The following is an 18025-nucleotide window of genomic DNA, read 5'->3' as shown; positions in this document are numbered from 1 at the left end:
GATTGAGAACTGCTATTATCCACTCACAGCATGTGGGAGCAAACAGGCACTTGGATAAATCATAAAAAAGAAAACCACTTAGCAAGCTGCTTTCCTCAATAACACCTTTTTCTGAAGGTACAAGGCTGAGTGCTGTAGGGAGAGTGTGTGTGAAGAGAAAAGCAAGGCTGCCACAGCCCGCTGCAGGTGCTCAAGGTCAGCCCCTCACGCTGGAGACCGTGAGGTCATGCTTGGCTCAGAAGGTATCGATACGTTTCTAGAAAATTAAGTAATTAAATATTTCAGTGAGCGAAAGCCATCAGGATTCTAATGCAGTGTCAATGGGGTCTTTCAGGAACCGCAAAGATCAGCTTCAAGAAGAACAGAACTCGAGCCATTAGCAAGCTCATCCAAAAGTAATCATCCGTCAGAGGTGAGTGCCTCCACATCCCGGCTGCAGAGGAGCGTGAGGAGCAGCACGCTTCCTGCTTGCAGCCACTGCAGGATGCATGAGACTCATGCCAATAACCATCTGAATTCCCTCCTTCTCTTGCTACGGACTGTCAGCCCAAGGGTGTGTTTGCCCAGCAATGGGTGAAGCTGGCAGTGATTCCACCAGCCCAAGTACATGGACAGCGTCAAGGCGGCAGTCCATGGGAGATCATCCTCTCCACAACTGGTGCTAAAGCAGATCGGTCTACTTGGTAATATGGAATACCTCTCACATTGTCTTTGAGGGGAAGAGCTGATGATGGACGGTTCACACAACAGCAACACCATTTTGGATTGGGTGTTTTTGTAACAAGAGCAACAGGTAGTGCCAGTGTGACACAAGAGGACGAGAAGTAAAGCCTCTAGCTGCTTCTCCACTGCTCATCACCTTCTGCAGACTTCATCTCAATGAGACAGCCTGGAGGTTCATGGCTGTGTTTGAATGGGACAAAGCGTGGTGGGAAAAAGGCAATTCCATTCACCTCATTCAAGTCTGGGATACAGTCCAGAATGAATTCTTCCTGGTAACACCTACTGGATGTCTCTTCTACCAAGACCTATGGGAAGAACTAGAACCACAGGATTTTCTGCCCTTCTATGGTGTAGAAACCAGTGATAAATTATTTTGATTACAAGGCCTAATACATTAATAGAACATATAAAACTGCCTTTTGTGTTTCATTGTATACAGTTTGCTGCAGCAACCTGCAGCCATCCAAGGTACTTCAGCTTCACTTTCACAACTTGTGGGTCACTGAGAGATGCTTCCCAAGCTGAGAAGTCCCCGTGTTACCAGCACCTTGGTACCAACAGAGTGGTGCGATGCCTTCAGAGCATTCCGCAACTCCTTCAGCATATATTGAGCATCTGAAGCCACGGTGGGAAGAGGCAGGAGGTACCCCTGAGGCTGACTGTCCCCACAAAGAGCAAGTGACCACCTTTGGGGCAAGAACTTGGGGAGTGGTTGGGCTGCACAGCAGGTTGGTGCATCTCTACAGGGCTTTGTCCAGACACATCCTCCTGTCCCATTTTGTAGTTTGGGAGTGATTCACTACCCTGGCAGTCCACTCTGCTGCCCGTGCCCCAAGGAGGGGCTTAGTGCTAAAGCAGGGATCCCCAGCTCCCCTCAGGATGGTGAGATGTGACTTCTTGCCACATACTTTCTTGCTTCTGCTAGTGGCCTGCAATTAGAAGAGGTGTGATATTGGTGCTGCTGTCGTCAATTTACATTGATTTTCAGCTATTTCTGGTTTTCAGGTATTTCTAAAAAACTTTACTGTGTAGATAAGGATTTCTTTTTTAAATTAGTATGGGTTGGGATGATGCGTGTATTTTCTTCTCATTTTCTTATCATAGTCATGTAAGTTTGGCCTCCAGAGGTCGTCTAATCCAGCTGCCTTCACCAAGCACCAAATACAGGTTATCTACCTGCAAACATGTTGTGCAGCGTGAGGGATCACATGGAATGATTCCTCAGGTATCATTCCTGGGAAAGCGAGCAGCTGAGATGCCACCAAGAATGCTACAAACAAACTAAGGGAGAATGGGGGATAACGACCACATAGCATCACATTCTGCTCCGCACCCCTATCAGAAGCATGTTGTCTCACTTGCAGGTTTGGTTATTGTCTCCTAGATCACAGCAGGGTCTTGTTTCTTTCTGATGCTGTTAGGGATGGCATGGAAAGTGAAAACTGAGAATGATATATTATTATAGAATTTAAGTTGGATTTTTTTCTAAATACACCTAAGAAACTCAGGGTTGAGAGGGGAAGGAATGAGGACGTCAATCCATTTTCTTGAGTCAGTTGTCAGTGATTGATTGACCAATTTGGAGGATATTGTGTTTTAGTAGTGAGTTCCTGGAGCTACTATGCCCTGAAAATGAGATCGTTTTGCAATTAAATTTTCTCATTTGTAGTGGAGGTCACGATAATGCACTCTTGTGCATTACCTGCATTATCTGACAGTCATTGAATGAGACTAAATGAAACCAACATCTCTGAAGGTACCCGAAAGTTTAATTAATCATCTGATACAGAGAAAGGATGTTTCATGTTCCATAACTGTAGACATGATTGCTTGTGTGTCATCAGTCTTTTGTAACAAAGATGACGAAAGTGATAGCACAAAGAGTTTCCCTTACAAGTCAAAGCTTCATAGAGCTTTTGCTTGTAATGTCACAGCACAGCAATACCCACAAGAGGTGTTCTCAGGTTGTGTTTCACAAATGCAGTCCATGCCTACACAAAGAGAAATGGATACATGAAGTTTGTGGTTAAAAAAAAAAATAGAAAAAGAAAAGAAAAGAAATGCAATGTTAAAATTATGCTAAAAGATTACTCCTTTTGGATGTTTCCATTATTAATCTTTCACTGTGTACGTAAGTACTGGGATTTGGGGTCAGAGTTGATGGTTTTGGCATATTGACACAGAGCAGGTGTGTAGGCTGAAGACACATCTTTGCTTTTTCCACTTTCTGACTTCTTAGCACTTCTGTGCTGTGCTGTCCAAGGCAATGGTATTGTTAAGGGGCAAGAGTCAACACCTGATGAAGGTTGTTACTGTGGGCCAGGTCTCATTTCCTGTTGCTCACCCTCTGCAGCCACTTTCATTTCCCCCATGAGCTGAGAATTCCCATATATCAGCTCCCATGCAACTTGTTTCAAGTCTGAGCAAGAACACTGTCAGCTCCTGCTGCTTTGCTGGTAGGGAAGAAGCTTTATTTCTCCCACCTGGTGCAAGCGCTTGCACAGCTCAGAAATGATAGAAGGCAGGAAGGATAAATTGCCATCTAGAGAGATGTCTGTCTTGTCTCTGACTACAGAAGGAGCTTAGGGGGCATGCTCAGACTAGAAGCTTAAGACAAATCTTGCTAAAGGACGGTAGGAGGTAATGGTAGGAACTATTCTATATGCCTATTATAAAGGTTGATCTCTCTTGAGCTCAGTGACCTTAACATTGGGACCAAAATCGTACATTGCATGCTTGATGCTATAGCTCTCACTGGCCAGACCTCCTGGGTGCAGATAATCATGAGGTGGAGCGGTGGACACACAAAACCTGGCCTTTTGCCTAGCTCTTCCAGGAGCTCTTTGTGTGACTGCAGAAGGCACTTCACCTCTCTGCAGCTTAGCTCGTCCATCTTTAAAATGAAATTCTGGTTCTGTTCAGCACCCAGTCATGACCCTCAGAGCAATCATTCACCTCAGTAATACTGAGAGTGTTGAGGAACGCTCCCGCTCCTTGCTAGGCACCAGAAGATGTTTCTCTCTATCTCCTACCAAATCTTCATATATAATTTGCTGGTGGTTTGGACATCTAGGACGTGATATTAGATGGCCAAACCCTGTAAGACTCACCTGCGACCCTGGTCTGATAATATAGAGGCCCAGATAGACAGACTGCTCATTCCTTACCAGTTGCCAGAAACCAGTCCCAGACCAAGCAAGACCAAGCCCTTTCCTAGTCCTCGCAGTTGTGGTGTTTGTGACTGGAAGGCAAAAGTCCAACTCTCACTACGTTTCTGAGGAATACTGTTTATACATTTTCATGGTAATTGCATATGTACATGCTTATGCACATCCTTGGTTTGTGCATGACTTAGAGAATATATGCTGTTTGAATTTTATACAACCAATGAATTTTAAAACATTTTTCTTCCTTGTAGTCACCTCTGATCCTATAGGAAGTTCTGCCCAAGCAAGTATATACAGCTTCCTGAAGCAGTTATCTGGTAACATAAATGAGACATACACTTGTCATCTTCTACCTTTTCATCACCTCCTTCATTTTCTGAGGCAGAATAAATCAAGGCTTTGCTTGTGGTGATAATTAAAGCACTCTGGTTTATTCCAGAATTTAATATTGTTCTTAATGAGAAAAACAGATTTGGAATGCACACAGTAGGTAGGAAACACATCCTGCGTTTAAAATCAGTCTTCTGCCCCTGAGACAGGCACAAGGAGGGGAGCAGTAGGGGGGGATCCTAGTTGATTTTTTGGGGGGGGGAAAGGTGTTGATTGTGCCTGACCCTTCCCTTGATAGCACAGTGTTAAGACTTCTTATTTGTTATGACTATTACCTGCTGCAGCAAAACCCGACCAAGGGAAGGACAAACACTCACATGAGAACTGTTCTGTTTAATAGAAGGGGCATGATGTGTTAGTAGTCATAGGATGCTTTGAGTGTGACCCACAGTCTTCTGTACTCAGTATAAGCAATCTACCAAACAGAGGAAATGGAAGTATGGGATATAAAGCACATACCTGAAAATGTTTGACTTCCCAGGGCACTTCCCTGAGAATTAGAGATGAATATGGTCCTTCCTCTCTGTTTTTCTCCCTCTGCAGCAAACACACAAACACCTGCTGTCTTAATATACATTACTTGCAGAGGAGTTTGGTTCTTCACATTTTATTACACCTGTTAAAAGACAGCTCAATCTTTACAGTATATGAACTTTCATAATTAGTCTGTATTTATGTTGTATTTGTGGGTTAATTATATTGTACTTATAGGTTTCGACGGCTAATCACCACTAATTCATATAATGACTTGTCTGAAATGCTTGATGTTCAATCAGTTTCATAATGCTATGTTTTACTTATCTTGTATTTACATGGTAATTGCTCCAGACGTGTTGTTGCAGTGCCAGTTACTCAAGCTTAGAAAAGTTTTCAAAAGCAAAGATATGGCTGACTTATCCCAGGCAGTGGACAAAATTGAGCATGTTAGTTTGGCTGTAGGTATAGCGATGGTGTCAGAGAATAAGTATGACTTTGTGTGAAAGCTTCAGCCAGATAGTTACTGCCAGGACCCTAAAGAACCTAGCTGCAGTATCACAGCTGTCACTGTACTATATGAGTAACCAAAAAACCATCCATGTTTGCTGTTAGCTCAGGGAGTGTCTGGCATTGATCTGTCAGTTCCCGAGGCTTCCACCACCAATAGCAAAGTTCAGAAACAAAAGCAGCAATTCTCCTTTCAGTGTATTTTTTCCAGCATTATTGACCAGGTTTAGGTTTCTGTTTTTAGCTAGGGGTATTGCTGGGCACACTGCTATGAGCACTCCCCCTTTCTGTATAACTCCACTCCATAAATATGCAGCTTTTGCCACAGTGCTCTGGTGTAGGAAACGCAACGTCTGCTGCACTGTGCTTGGCAAATATGGTGAAGACCTGCCTTCTCACAAGGCTTCAGGGCCATCTCCAGTAACTGTGAGAACTGCTGCAGCAATGCCATACTAAGCAGGAGCCCACCGTTGACCCATTGGGTCTTGTGCACCATATGGGGCATCAGTAATACATTTCTCCCACATTTGCAGTGAGCACTGAGGATTGAAACCCCATACCTGCAGCCCAGCCCCAGCAGCAGTCCTATGCCACTAGACTAATACTTTCACTGATGCGAGATGTTATTCTACAGTTGCCTTCTGCTGTGATAAAACTACTTGTTCAGTCACACCCAGTGTTCCTTCCAAAGGAAGTCTGAAACCACAGTGTGAGTCATCTCCTTTATTTCATCAGCCAGAAATTGGGCATATATTCGCTAAGGCTTAATCTGAAATCTTTTGCTCACAGTGGAAACACTTCCATTGATTTCAGAGGGTCTCAGATCAAGCTTCAGTGTGCTTTATACACTGTTAAGTTTTAGTCTGCCTAATTTCTTCATTTGGGACATTATGAATTGCAGAACAGCTGTGTACAGAATCAAGTCATGTGGAGATCAAATAAACCCTATCGACATCAGCCTCCTGACAGAGAATAGCAGCAAGAAACAAATAATGACTTGAAAAACAATGCATGTACAGTGACATTTAGCTCGAATGAAGTGATTGTCTCCATACAAATACAAATAGCACCATTTCCCCAGAGTTGAATAGATTTATCCATCAGCAAATATTTCTGTGTCTTTGACATGTCTCTAAGCAGCAAAATGAGAAATTGAGATGGAAAATGCATTCACAGGTGAGAATTCAGTGTTGATTTTTCTTACGTTTTTGTTTCTTTTCAGTGCATTTGGAAGACTTCAACAAGCTTTCTTTTCTAGCCAGTAGTTGAAATGTAAAGTAACAAAGTTGTGACAAACCATGGAGTAACAGCCTCTAGCCAGAAGTATCCCAAGCCCACCACTCACATTGTGCTACACTGAAGGATGTAAGCCTGCAAGTACTCCTCAGATAGAAAATTTACAGCATCCAAGAGACTTAGAAGCCTCGTGGCTGTTTTCAGAAAGGATTTACGCATCCGGAAGCCATGTTTGACTATCTTTGCATGAGAACTAGGGTTTGCGTGGACCAGGATTTATTTTCAGTGGGAGTTAAGTGATTTTGGCATCTTTAATAATGGGGTTGTTCCTCTGTGAGAGTAAGCTCTTCAGTATTGCCAGCAAGTGGGCCTGGGTGCCCTGCTATGGGTGTTCCTGCTGAAGCAGGGGTTGAGCCAGGTAGACCCAGAGGGCCCTGCCAGCCTCAGCCTTCATGTGATTCCGTGTTTCTACGGATGAGGACACAGACTCAGATCCTTCAGGAAAGATAGATAAGACTGAGAGAAGGTGGCTGCGCAACAACTGTCCACCATAGCCAACAATTGTGCAAGTCTTAGGAACGTATTTATGTTCTCTTTAAGAAAGGCTATAAAACAAAGCAGAATTTCAGACAGGTGCCAAGAGATAAGCTGAGTTCTCTACACAACCGGATAAGTCATGAATTAAGAAAACAAAAAGAGTAAATCATTGATCAAAAGAGGCTTTGGTTACTAGGTTTTCTTTTTGTAAGCCTGCTTAAAAGGGGAAAAAAAGATTTCTTACTTAGAGAGATTAAACTGTTAGTGACCAAGGAGACACTGAAATATTTTCCGTCTGGATCTACTTTTTGAAGCAAGAGGACTCCCTCCAAGTCCTCCAGCACCTTGATGTTTTACATTCTATTTCCTTAAAGCACCAAGAAACAATGTAGGCTCTTCCCAGTAAGAAAAAGGGAACTCTTTCAGTGGACTTCCAGTTTCATGATGGCAGGACCCCTACAGTTAGAATTTCTGGCTGTCGTTTTTGAAGCCAAATGTGTCTGTGTTCGTTTTGGCTTTGGGAAAATAACATAGCTGGGTCTTGATAAGGATGGGGCTGCATCTTAGCTGCTGCTTCTCTGAGGAGAGCTGTAGGTGCTGGGAATGGCATGCTCCTCTTCCCTCCTCTCTATGAATTACACTTAGCTGGCAGTGTCTCACACAGCACCTCATTATCCAAGCTGTCCTCCCACGTGTATTGTATCTGATTGCAGGTCTTAGTCATGCAGTCAATGAATAAGCAGTCTGAATGGAAGCTTGTAGGAGGAAGGGTTGTGGAGGGCCCCATGTATCCGCCAATGCTCAGCATGGAAGTTCTTTCCTTCTGTGTATGTATGCGCTTCTGAGCCATTCAGTAAAACCATTCAGGGATCAATGCCATGGTCAATCCTATAAAACAAAGTAGGTTACAACATCTAAACAGCATTAAAAGTTTGGTTAAACAGCACAGGAGAGGAAGTGTTGATAACCCAGCATATTTTAAAGTATGCACAAAGGCAGGTGAAAGAGCAAATTCAGAGAAAAGGGATGCTTTAGTGATGACAAACATTTAAAATTGTGAAGTTGAGTAAGACAGTCTGGTTTTATTAAAAAAAAAAGGGAAATTAATCATAGAACAACTTGTATATGTGAGAGCTAAGCATGAAGATTGCAGGAGTCAGCAACCTTTCCAGGTCATATTTTTCTTTCCCAGACAAAGGTTAAGTGTGCAGGTTACACGTCTCCTGGCTGTCGCTATCTACTAAATTAGGAAATCTGCAGGACTCAAGAGCCCCTTTTTGCACTGAGGCAAGATCTGTTGATAAGCACAGCTCTGAAGGCTGCTTCTTTGTGGTGTCAAAATGAGCTGGTGTTCCTCCACTAATGTGCCCCATGCACCAGGGAAGAGCTCACCAGGTAGCTTTCATCACATTAGCCACATGACAAGGCTGTTTCTCACCATTTACGCTAACTTTTACTTCCTCAGTGCTGCTTATCATGCCAAACAGCAGCTCCAAATATCCATAACTCATCTCTGAAGAAAGCAGAGACATAGAGAGGTCTTCCTGCCACAGATTAATGTGAAAGGCAGCACTTGTGTATTTTGGCAACAGTTGCACAAGAGATTATTACAAATTCAGGATTTAACAAAGACATATTGATTTATTGCTGCCATAGGGACAGAGAAGTATCTTAATTGCACAATGCCTTAATTGCTTAAAGGAAATGTAAAATTGTGGCTGTGAAGGAACTAACCCTGCTGTACACATGTGTACAGGTGCACACATGCCATGACAGTTGCCCTTGTTCTCTCCAAGGGATGTTATTCCATTTCTTAGGAAATAGTGAGAGGTTCAGTGGCCAGGGCGTTGGTGTCAGCTCATCTGCCTGTCTATGGGAAATACAGACTGCCCCAAGTCTGAATGTTCTTCTGCTGAGAAGGTAGAGATACTTCCTGGCAGGAGCAGGCATGGACACTGTCATCTCACAGCTTACACCTACCCAGCTGTTTTTAGGGAACAATTAATCATCCTCTTCTCCCCTTCTCTCTCTCAGAGAGCACTCAGTGCCATTACCAACAATCAGCTAATATGCAGTATGATTGATTCCCTTTTGGAGGAACTCGAATGAGTTTCTCCCACCACACCAGTAACATCAGTCTTGGTGTGATATGACTGACAGCCTGAAGGAATACAAGTGCAAGCCATAAGCAGGCAGTCCTTTTAGTGAGAGTACTTCAAATAAGATAACCACGTTATTAATGTCTCTTCCAAGAACAGACTTATAAAACCACAATCGATTACTACAGTGCTAGTAATACTATAAATATAGCAACCAGATGGTCCCTTACCCTGGTCAAGGGCTGTCAGGTACCATGAAGGACAGGTAGCAAAGAAAGAATTAAAATACCAAACCCACAATATGTGTGACCACAATCACACTTACATTTTTAAAGGTTAATAATAAGAGGCATTTAAATCCTGTCCTATATTAATAACCAACGTCAATCACTGATGTCTTCTAGTAAAGCCACTCCCCATTTTAAAACTCTTATCTATTTTCTGGGCCAGGATATTTCACAGGGGGCCTTTAATTGAAAGGCAAAGAGATGAAAGCTGGATGTCCCATCTGGGAGCATGCACTGGATCCTGGATGCCTGCTCTTTGCTGTCATGTGTGAACCCAGCAGCCCAGCGCTGCTGGTCTGTCCCAAGGACAGGATTTAAGACATTGAGGAAGCCTTCAGCCCGACATCTCCAGGCTTTTCAGCATTTCAATATACTTCCTTAATAATATTGGTTTAATACAGTTTTTATTTGAGCTATTTATATTGTCTGAATTTCTAAGGGCTCGTTTCCTATAAAGAACACAGGAATTAAAACTCTTCAGTGCTGGTCTTTGTCATGAAGGATGTGCCAGCCCAGGCTGTGGTCCCTGCAGTCAGGTCTTCTGCAGGGAGGATGCTTTGTTTATGTTTTCCCTGTCTTTAATCATTGCAGTTGTTTTCAAAGGAAAAAAAAAAATCATCCCTGCTGAGCAGTGAGCAGACATAAACAAAGAAACTTTTCCTTTGTCCTGACGGAAACCCCGGCATCACATCTGATAAAGCGTGATGGGTTTTGCTTAAAGACAAAAGTTCATTAAGGAAGAAAATAATTTGTTTTTCAGAGTATCCTTGTGGTGCAGAGCGGGGGCAAAGTTTGGAAAGGATTTCCCTAAGGTTATTCCTGCATGAGAGGCTCTATGCTTCCTTCTGTGTTAAGTACGTGTGTAGGCATTGCTCAGCAGAGAACATATGTGGCCGTGGCCATGCACCTCTGGGAGAAACACCAGGGCCAAAAATCTTCAGAGTTCTCAGGGATGCAAGGACAAGGAGGAAAATGCTGCTTACCTGAAGAAGTAGCAGGAGCTCTCCTGTGCATGGACCAGAACAGGCAGCTGTGAAGGAAGGGGGAGTGTGTTGGTGTCTCCCAGTACCTTTGAGTCTGCTTGTTGGAACCCAGGGCACTAGTGAAGTAATTCTGCTGAGGAAAGTGTAGGGACTGCAATTGCATCTGTCTCATGCTTCAGAAGTGCAGGAAGGCCCTTTGCTTTATCCTCTGGCCAAAAAATCAGGCGTAGCTGGGGAGCAAACTAATGGAGTCAAGATCTGGTTTGATGGAGAAGACTTGTATGAAGAATTTGTGAAGGCCTGAGTTAAAAGTTTTGGCTTTTTGACGCCTGAATGACCAAAACAGTGTTTTCAATGCAGTAACAACCTGAAAGCCGATAGATGAATTTCCACCTGGTTTCTCCAGTCTATTCTTAATAGTAAAGCCTGACATTTTCTCCAAGGCTAATCACAATTTAATACAGTTTCTGCAGAGCAGAGTGTAGATGGAGGTGCCTGTTTGCACTGTGGGTGTATTCTACAAAGAACAGCCTTTTATCTAAAGTTTGTATTTTCAACCTCCTTCAGAAGAGAGTTTCTATCTCATTCCAGTTTTTGAACAGCAGTCCTAGCACACAGAACTAAGCAGCTGTCTAGTTACACATTCATAATTTCGCATTCATATTTTTGATTCCTCTTAATTTGCATGTCGAAACTCTCGGAGCCTAACCCAAGTCCTGCTGGTGTCAGTGAGAGTGGATTTTATTACCTCTCAAATTTAACCATCTAAAATCAGATATGTATTCTAAACGCAACTGTGGAGGAGCCACTTGTAGCCAAAGTCAAGAAAGATCAGCATTTCCAGGGATGATTCATACCACCTGCCTGAAAGATTTGTCTGGAGAGGGGACATGTATGGTTCTGGAAGCAGCTGGCTCAATCCAAGCTCATCAAGGGAGCCTGCACAACTAGCCTACAGGACTCCTCACTTTTAGATGAGTGAAGTCAAGGGAAACAGACTTTTGATTTCTTTTAATGGCAAAAGATTCAGGCTTTTAGTTTCCTGCAACCTTTACAAGGGGGTAAATTACAAGCAAGAAAGCAACGCCCTGGAGGGTGTCTCAAGTTGCATCCCACAGGTTGCTAACTCCGGCCTCAGTCAGTACCTGGGATGTACTGAAATCTGGGATGTTTGGTGCTTTCCCAAAATAAACTTCTGAAGCAAAAATAAGCCTTTTTAAAGTTATTGTTTGTAAATTGCATCATAGTGTACTGCCTGACAGGCAGGGCAATCTGATAGAAATCTCAAAGCAAAGGTAGGAGCTTTTTGTCTGTCTTCTCCAAAGAAGCACGCAGTGGGATATATGAAATGTCAAGAATAATTAGACAAAACTATACAAGCTCCTAGCAACACTAATGTGCTGTGTAAAATTAAGCGTTTGCCGTAAAGCTTTAAGCATTGTTTGAAAGCTGCACGTTAAAGGTAACCTGAGTAATTTTTAAGTACTCTTTCTGAGATATTATTGAAGACACGGATATGAAAAAGCGGAATAGAAAACTGTGAAATACTGACATGCATATGCTGACGTAGGTTGCTCCATTTCTCCTTTCTAAAGATGATATATAGAAATAATTGATCCCTCTTCTACAGCAATTAAAGTGAAAAGGCAGATTTCCTGTGCTCTTCATCTGCTGGAGCCTGTTTAACAAGCAGGCAAAGAACTAGCTGCCAGTATCAATAATTCACAGAAACTGCAGAAATGTTTGTTGGAAGGGACCTCTGGAGGTCTAACATCCCACTTTCAGCAAGACCTCCAAAGTCAAAGGAGAAATAAACTCTACACTTGCAGGAAATACAGCCAAAAGTGTCCTTTAGAAATAGGAAATAAATGAATGCATAGAAAAAGGGGAAGAAAGGAGAGAAGAAAGAGGAAAAAGAAATCATTTTTAATTAGGTGTGCTAATATTAGAAGTGTAGAATTTTTGCCAAAACCTTTTTTTTTTTTTTTTTTTTTTTTCTTTCTCCTACATTCACTAACAGATGTGTTTTTTTCTTCTAGGAAAATGATGAGCAAGAGGAAACATGGAAGCTTTCTGCTGCGCTGTTGAATATCGGAATATAAAAACTTTTTTTACCTGAAGTATCTCTGTCTCTCTTCCAAATGGACAACTTCTGAAGTTGGAAGTACCTGCTACCCAAAGCAGCTACTTCTTCTTTCACTGGAGTCTGAATGAGGAGCTACGAGATATGGTTTAGTGGCTTGTGGTAGCAAGGGTAATGGGAGGACGGCTGGACTAGATGATCTTGTAGGTCCATTCCAACCTTGTGATTCTATGATTCTATGTGCATCCTGGAGGGGAAAATGAATTTCACAAATTGTACCACTGAAGCCAGTGCGGCTGCAAAGCCAAAAACTGTAACTGAGAAGATGCTTGTTACACTGACCTTGGCCACAATCACAACCCTGACTATGCTGCTGAATTCTGCTGTCATTGCAGCAATCTCCACAACCAAGAAGCTTCACCAGCCTGCAAATTATTTAATATGCTCGCTAGCTGTGACAGACCTCCTTGTTGCTGTCCTCGTCATGCCCTTGAGTATCACTTACATAATGATAGATAAGTGGACTTTGGGATACTTCATCTGTGAGATCTGGTTGAGCGTCGACATGACTTGTTGCACGTGTTCAATTCTTCACCTATGTGTTATTGCTCTGGACAGGTACTGGGCAATCACTGATGCCATCGAATACGCCAGGAAAAGAACAGCAAAAAGGGCTGGGTTGATGATAGTCACCGTGTGGACTATCTCCATTTTCATATCAATGCCCCCTTTGTTTTGGAGAAACCACCACAGCGTCAGTATTCCCAGTGAGTGCCGCATTCAGCACGACCATGTCATCTACACTATTTATTCCACATTTGGGGCGTTTTACATACCCTTGACTTTGATCCTGATCCTGTACTACAGAATCTACCACGCTGCAAAGAGTCTCTACCAGAAGCGGGGCTCAAGCCGCCATCTCAGCAACAGGAGCACCGACAGCCAAAACTCCTTCGCCAGCTGCAAGCTCACGCAGACGTTCTGCGTCTCGGACTTCTCCACCTCTGACCCCACCACAGAGTTTGATAAAATTAATGCATCTGTGAGGATCCCTCCTTTTGAGAATGACTTGGACCTGGCTGGTGACCGGCAGCAGATTTCCACCACGCGGGAGCGAAAGGCTGCTCGCATCTTGGGACTGATTTTAGGGGCTTTCATTTTGTCCTGGTTACCCTTTTTCATCAAGGAGCTGCTCGTGGGCCTCCATCTTTGCATCGTCTCACCAGAAGTAGCAGACTTCTTGACCTGGCTGGGATATGTCAACTCCCTCATCAACCCTTTGTTGTACACGAGCTTTAATGAAGATTTCAAGCTGGCCTTCAGAAAGCTCATCAGGTGTAGAGAACATACTTAAAAGTACGGGGAGATGATGATGATGACGTGACTCCTGGCCTTAAGAACGAGCAAAATAATTTGACTGTTGTCATTTCCCTTGACAAAGGGGATTTTGATGTTTGCCTCTTTGCTTAACTCTCTTCAGCCAGTAATTTGTTCTGCTGTTTTTTTACCTCTGGTGTTATTCACGGTAAAAATTTGAAATAAATTTATTCTACAAAGGAACAGATTTTTTTTAGCAATGAAACAAACAACCAAACAAATAACAACAAGAAAATATTAGATGTTCACATTTAAGGCATTTTGTGTAATTCAAGAAGGAAACAACAATATTCACATTTCTTTTATACTTTTTCCATTTAAGAATCAAATGTCTAACTTAACATGCACTGTAGTAATATGAAGGCTTGTAAGCTGAATCCCAGAAATTCATGTTCAAAAATCAATAAACTTCATGGTCATGACAACTAAACAGAAATTCTTTGCTGTGGCATTTTGAGAAAACTGGAACCGTTTTTTAGAAGGAAAATAGCCACTACTACAGCAGAATAAAGCATTCTATTCTTATCCCTGCAGAAATACACTATCGAAACAGAGAGCAGTTCATTTCATTCCTTCTAAAAACAGATCTCATTTTGTACTCCAAAGTAATTATTCAAGTGACCTTTTTTTCTTTTTTTTTTTTGTTCAGTTTCCTGATTTATATTAGAAGTATTGGACAGAAACTGCAGTTTGTTTGGCGACTGAAAGAACACAGCTAGTAAGTGTCACACTTATAAGATCAACTGCACCTTAATGGTCACCTTTTTAGTACCACTGTTTAATACCGTATTCCTTCAGGGCTCAGGCCATGTGCCTCGGTCAGTTGTGAGGTGGCATTATCTATTTTTTTCCCACTTCCCCTGGACCTTGCAATGCACAACCCCACGGATCATCAACCTTACCCCACAGACTCAGGCAGCTGCATGTTTTCTCAGCAGGTCAGTAATGTACGGTGTTCAGAAATATCATCTGAAAAAAAAAGACAAATTACTCTGTTTGAACAGCAGCAGCAGAAAAGAAATGAGGAAAAGAACTTTTTTAAAATAGCACTCTTCATCTTCCAATTTGTAATGGCATTCTTGTCACTTAACCTATGATCAAACCCTCTAGCAGGATTTCTTGCTCTGGCTGTTCTCCAAGGAGTTACTTCTCTCATCCAGATAGAGTCCTTCACACCCTTTCTTCTGTGTTTAGGGAAGCTAAAATGCCTTGGCTCAAACAGTTTGGAAATCAGGCTGGGAAGAAGCAAAATCAAAGCTAATAATCTGGCACTGCCCATTACTAACTCCTAAATACTGCTTGAATACTGATTACTTGTCTTGCAACACATTTTTCTTTCCTGTCCATTATTTTTCTGGACAAATTCTTTTTGAATTAAACCAGTATACTATATAGAAAATAATATCACATATATCACCCTGACATGCAGTAACTGAACTACAGCATGGCAGCTCTAAATCCATCAAAACAGATATTAGAGGTAGCAAAAGTGTTGTAACAGCACCGGAAGCCAGCTCTGGAAAATGTTTTGAAAATTTACAACACAGCAATCATTTTTCCTATCAAGAGCCCAGGAATTTTAAGTAACGTGAGTAATAAACTCTGGATGGAGCTGAGAAATGACAACCTTGTTTCTGAGGGAAAGTGTTTGGTTGGAAAGATGCAGTTCTGCAAGCTGGGTGTAAATCAAATCGGAGGGTGACAAAAGTGTGACCTACTGCTTACCCACATTCAGCAGGACTCGGCTTCAAGGACTACAAGTTTTCCATACCTGGATTTAGGAGGCTTATCTCCAGCTGCCCTTCTGTGGCTATTGTCACTGCTGCCACCTCCATCTGCCTTTGGTTCCCTGTTAGTTAGCGTTAATATCTAAAAAGGGGGAAAAACAGTCATCTCAACCACTGAGGATGTCTTCCAGTGGGGAAGCCCAGAGATCCACAATGGTTTTTCATTTTCACAGTGTGATGGAGATGGAAACCGTCCACTGAAGGTAAGGAGCCTGCCTGTCTGTAAAACTCCCAAAGCAGCCTCATGGACTACACGGGAAAAAATAACCAGAGGTCCAAAATGATGACCATGATCTCCAAAACAGCTGCTGCTGGTAGGGAGAAATGCTTCTGAGAGAGGCATGAGAACTGTAAAACAGAGGAGCTGCTTCATCTTCATTTCTACTTAAGTCCTTCTGGTATCTGATCTCCACTATTATCACTCAGGCTACCAATCGGTGTCAGGTTGAAGACTGTATAATTTTAATATCTAGAGTTAATGAACGGGGGAAAAAAAAACAGATGGATGGCTAATTTTTGTGCTTCCTTCTTAAAAAAAGACTCAGCATTCTGCCAGCTGACTACTGCTTTTGTAATTAAATCATTAGTTAAACACTGAGCTATGTTTTCTAACAAATGTCACTAGACTGATAAAGATGTCTTTTATGTTTTCTCCACACACAAAGCCAGGAACAGCTTAAAGGACTGTTGACTTACAACAATTTAACTTGATCAGAAATTACCTGTCATCTGATGGAAATAAAAACCTTTGCTAGTCTGGCACCATTATTTGACAATCTCATTTTTTTTCCATGTTAAGAATTTGTGGATTTTATGAAAGGTTTGGACATTTTCCAAGCTTAGACTTCTTTTCCATGGAAACTCCCCATCTATCCCTATCCTGGGTTAAGCCACACCATGGCCTTCAATGCAAGCTCTCCCCAGCAAGTTCCTAATAAAATATCCAAGACCTTCACCTGACATCCACTTTCCTTAGACACTCTGAAATATCTTTTCTCCCCAAAGTCTTATTTTCCCTAAAGACCCCCTTGCTCCTTTTCTAGCTTTCTTCCCATCATCTCCCTCTAAAGGTCTTTTCCCAGGCCCATCCCCATTCTCAACACAGGCTACATATACCTGCCTGTATAACCCCCCTTCTCTTCATTCCTATATACTTATTCCCTCTTATTTTACACCGCCAATTCCCCATCCCTCCATTAAGTTTCTGACTCTCTTTAATCCCTAAATTTATTTTTTTCCTGCTGGAGCAAGGCCCTACACTCTGCTTCCATCTTATCTCTATCTCAGTGCTGCTATCAGGATTCTCACGAGCTTGGATATTCAAATCTGCTGCTTTTTACTGTCTCCTACATGTGCTCCACATTTCCAGGGCATATTCTCTCTGTGTAAGCAACCAGTTCTTTGGAGCAAGTTCATATATTCCCTAGTTCCATTGGGCCCCTTTGAAGATGGGGGTTCTCAACCACAATGATGCACTGAGCTGTTCGAAGCACGCGAGATTTGTGTTGTTGATCTTCCTATACGCAGACGAATGATGGAATTGAACTCTCCAAAATAATTTAAAACAAAGTCCCTGTTTCACCAGGTGTATACTGTAAGGGCTGCCACTTTTTGCATTTTACTGACACGTGTATGAACTGTGCAGTTTTTCATAGTTGCCACTTCTTTTTTGGTACCGTCAGCACACTCTGTCCTTCATGTGTACCAGAAGGAAACAAAAAAACCACAGCTTTATTTGTCATGAGATGCTAAGAGAACAAAGGAATCTTTTCTAATGACTCTTCATGCCTCTCCATTTTCAACTCCGGTCATCAAAAGGTAAACAGGATTGCAGTGTTGGGAGGAAAAACAGGCTTCCAGCACAAGTGGAGAGATTGTTCTTGTGCCTTGTGTCCTCTCATTAACCACTGCAAATATCAGTGATGGGTATATAAACATGACTGTTTGATGTTCATCTTTTACACACCCAAATGATTTGCATGAGGAATTATCTTAAATTGCTTCGTTGTTTAAGTGGACATAGATATTGTGATATCTTTTATTGCTGTAGCCAATATATTACAAGTTGTATTTCATAAGAGTCCCATGCAACACACATATTACCTTTGTAATTGCTATCTGTTTACTCTTCAGGCCAAAAAGAATAAAATTTTATAAAATGATACGAGTTTGGATAAATGCCAGCTTTATCAGCTGTAAAAATACTCTTAATCATTTTCTGTGTTGTACTATGTACATGATATTGCCAGCATTTCTCCCTTATTCCTCTACTGCTGACAGGGGATTTTTACTTTTTCGTGATTGCATGTAGATGATTTTATATATATTGCCTTCAATATGATGAAATTATTCCTTTTCACCCAGTCTAAGCC

General features: G+C 42.1%; 1 protein-coding gene across 2 annotated transcripts in view; it reads left to right on the top strand.

Moving 5' to 3' along the window:
* The window catches only part of HTR1E (5-hydroxytryptamine receptor 1E), a 30560-nt gene extending 12745 nt beyond the window's left edge, over positions 1-17815 (top strand). The window contains exons 2-4 of one of the 2 annotated variants that reach the window (XM_015284707.4): positions 335-412; positions 547-1451; positions 12446-17815. In XM_015284707.4, coding sequence (XP_015140193.1) covers positions 12728-13843 — 1116 coding nt within the window. In that variant the 5' untranslated portion in view covers positions 335-412; positions 547-1451; positions 12446-12727 and the 3' untranslated portion in view covers positions 13844-17815. Of the gene's footprint in view, positions 1-334; positions 413-546; positions 1452-1497; positions 1729-12445 lie in introns of those variants that run through there. The other variant, XM_025149279.2, reaches the window with a different exon arrangement.
* The last annotated feature ends 210 nt before the right edge of the window (positions 17816-18025 follow it).

This window comes from Gallus gallus, chromosome 3, assembly GCF_016699485.2.
Source record: "Gallus gallus isolate bGalGal1 chromosome 3, bGalGal1.mat.broiler.GRCg7b, whole genome shotgun sequence".
Taxonomy (NCBI): domain Eukaryota; kingdom Metazoa; phylum Chordata; class Aves; order Galliformes; family Phasianidae; genus Gallus; species Gallus gallus.
This window is presented reverse-complemented; position numbering and strand designations above follow the sequence as displayed.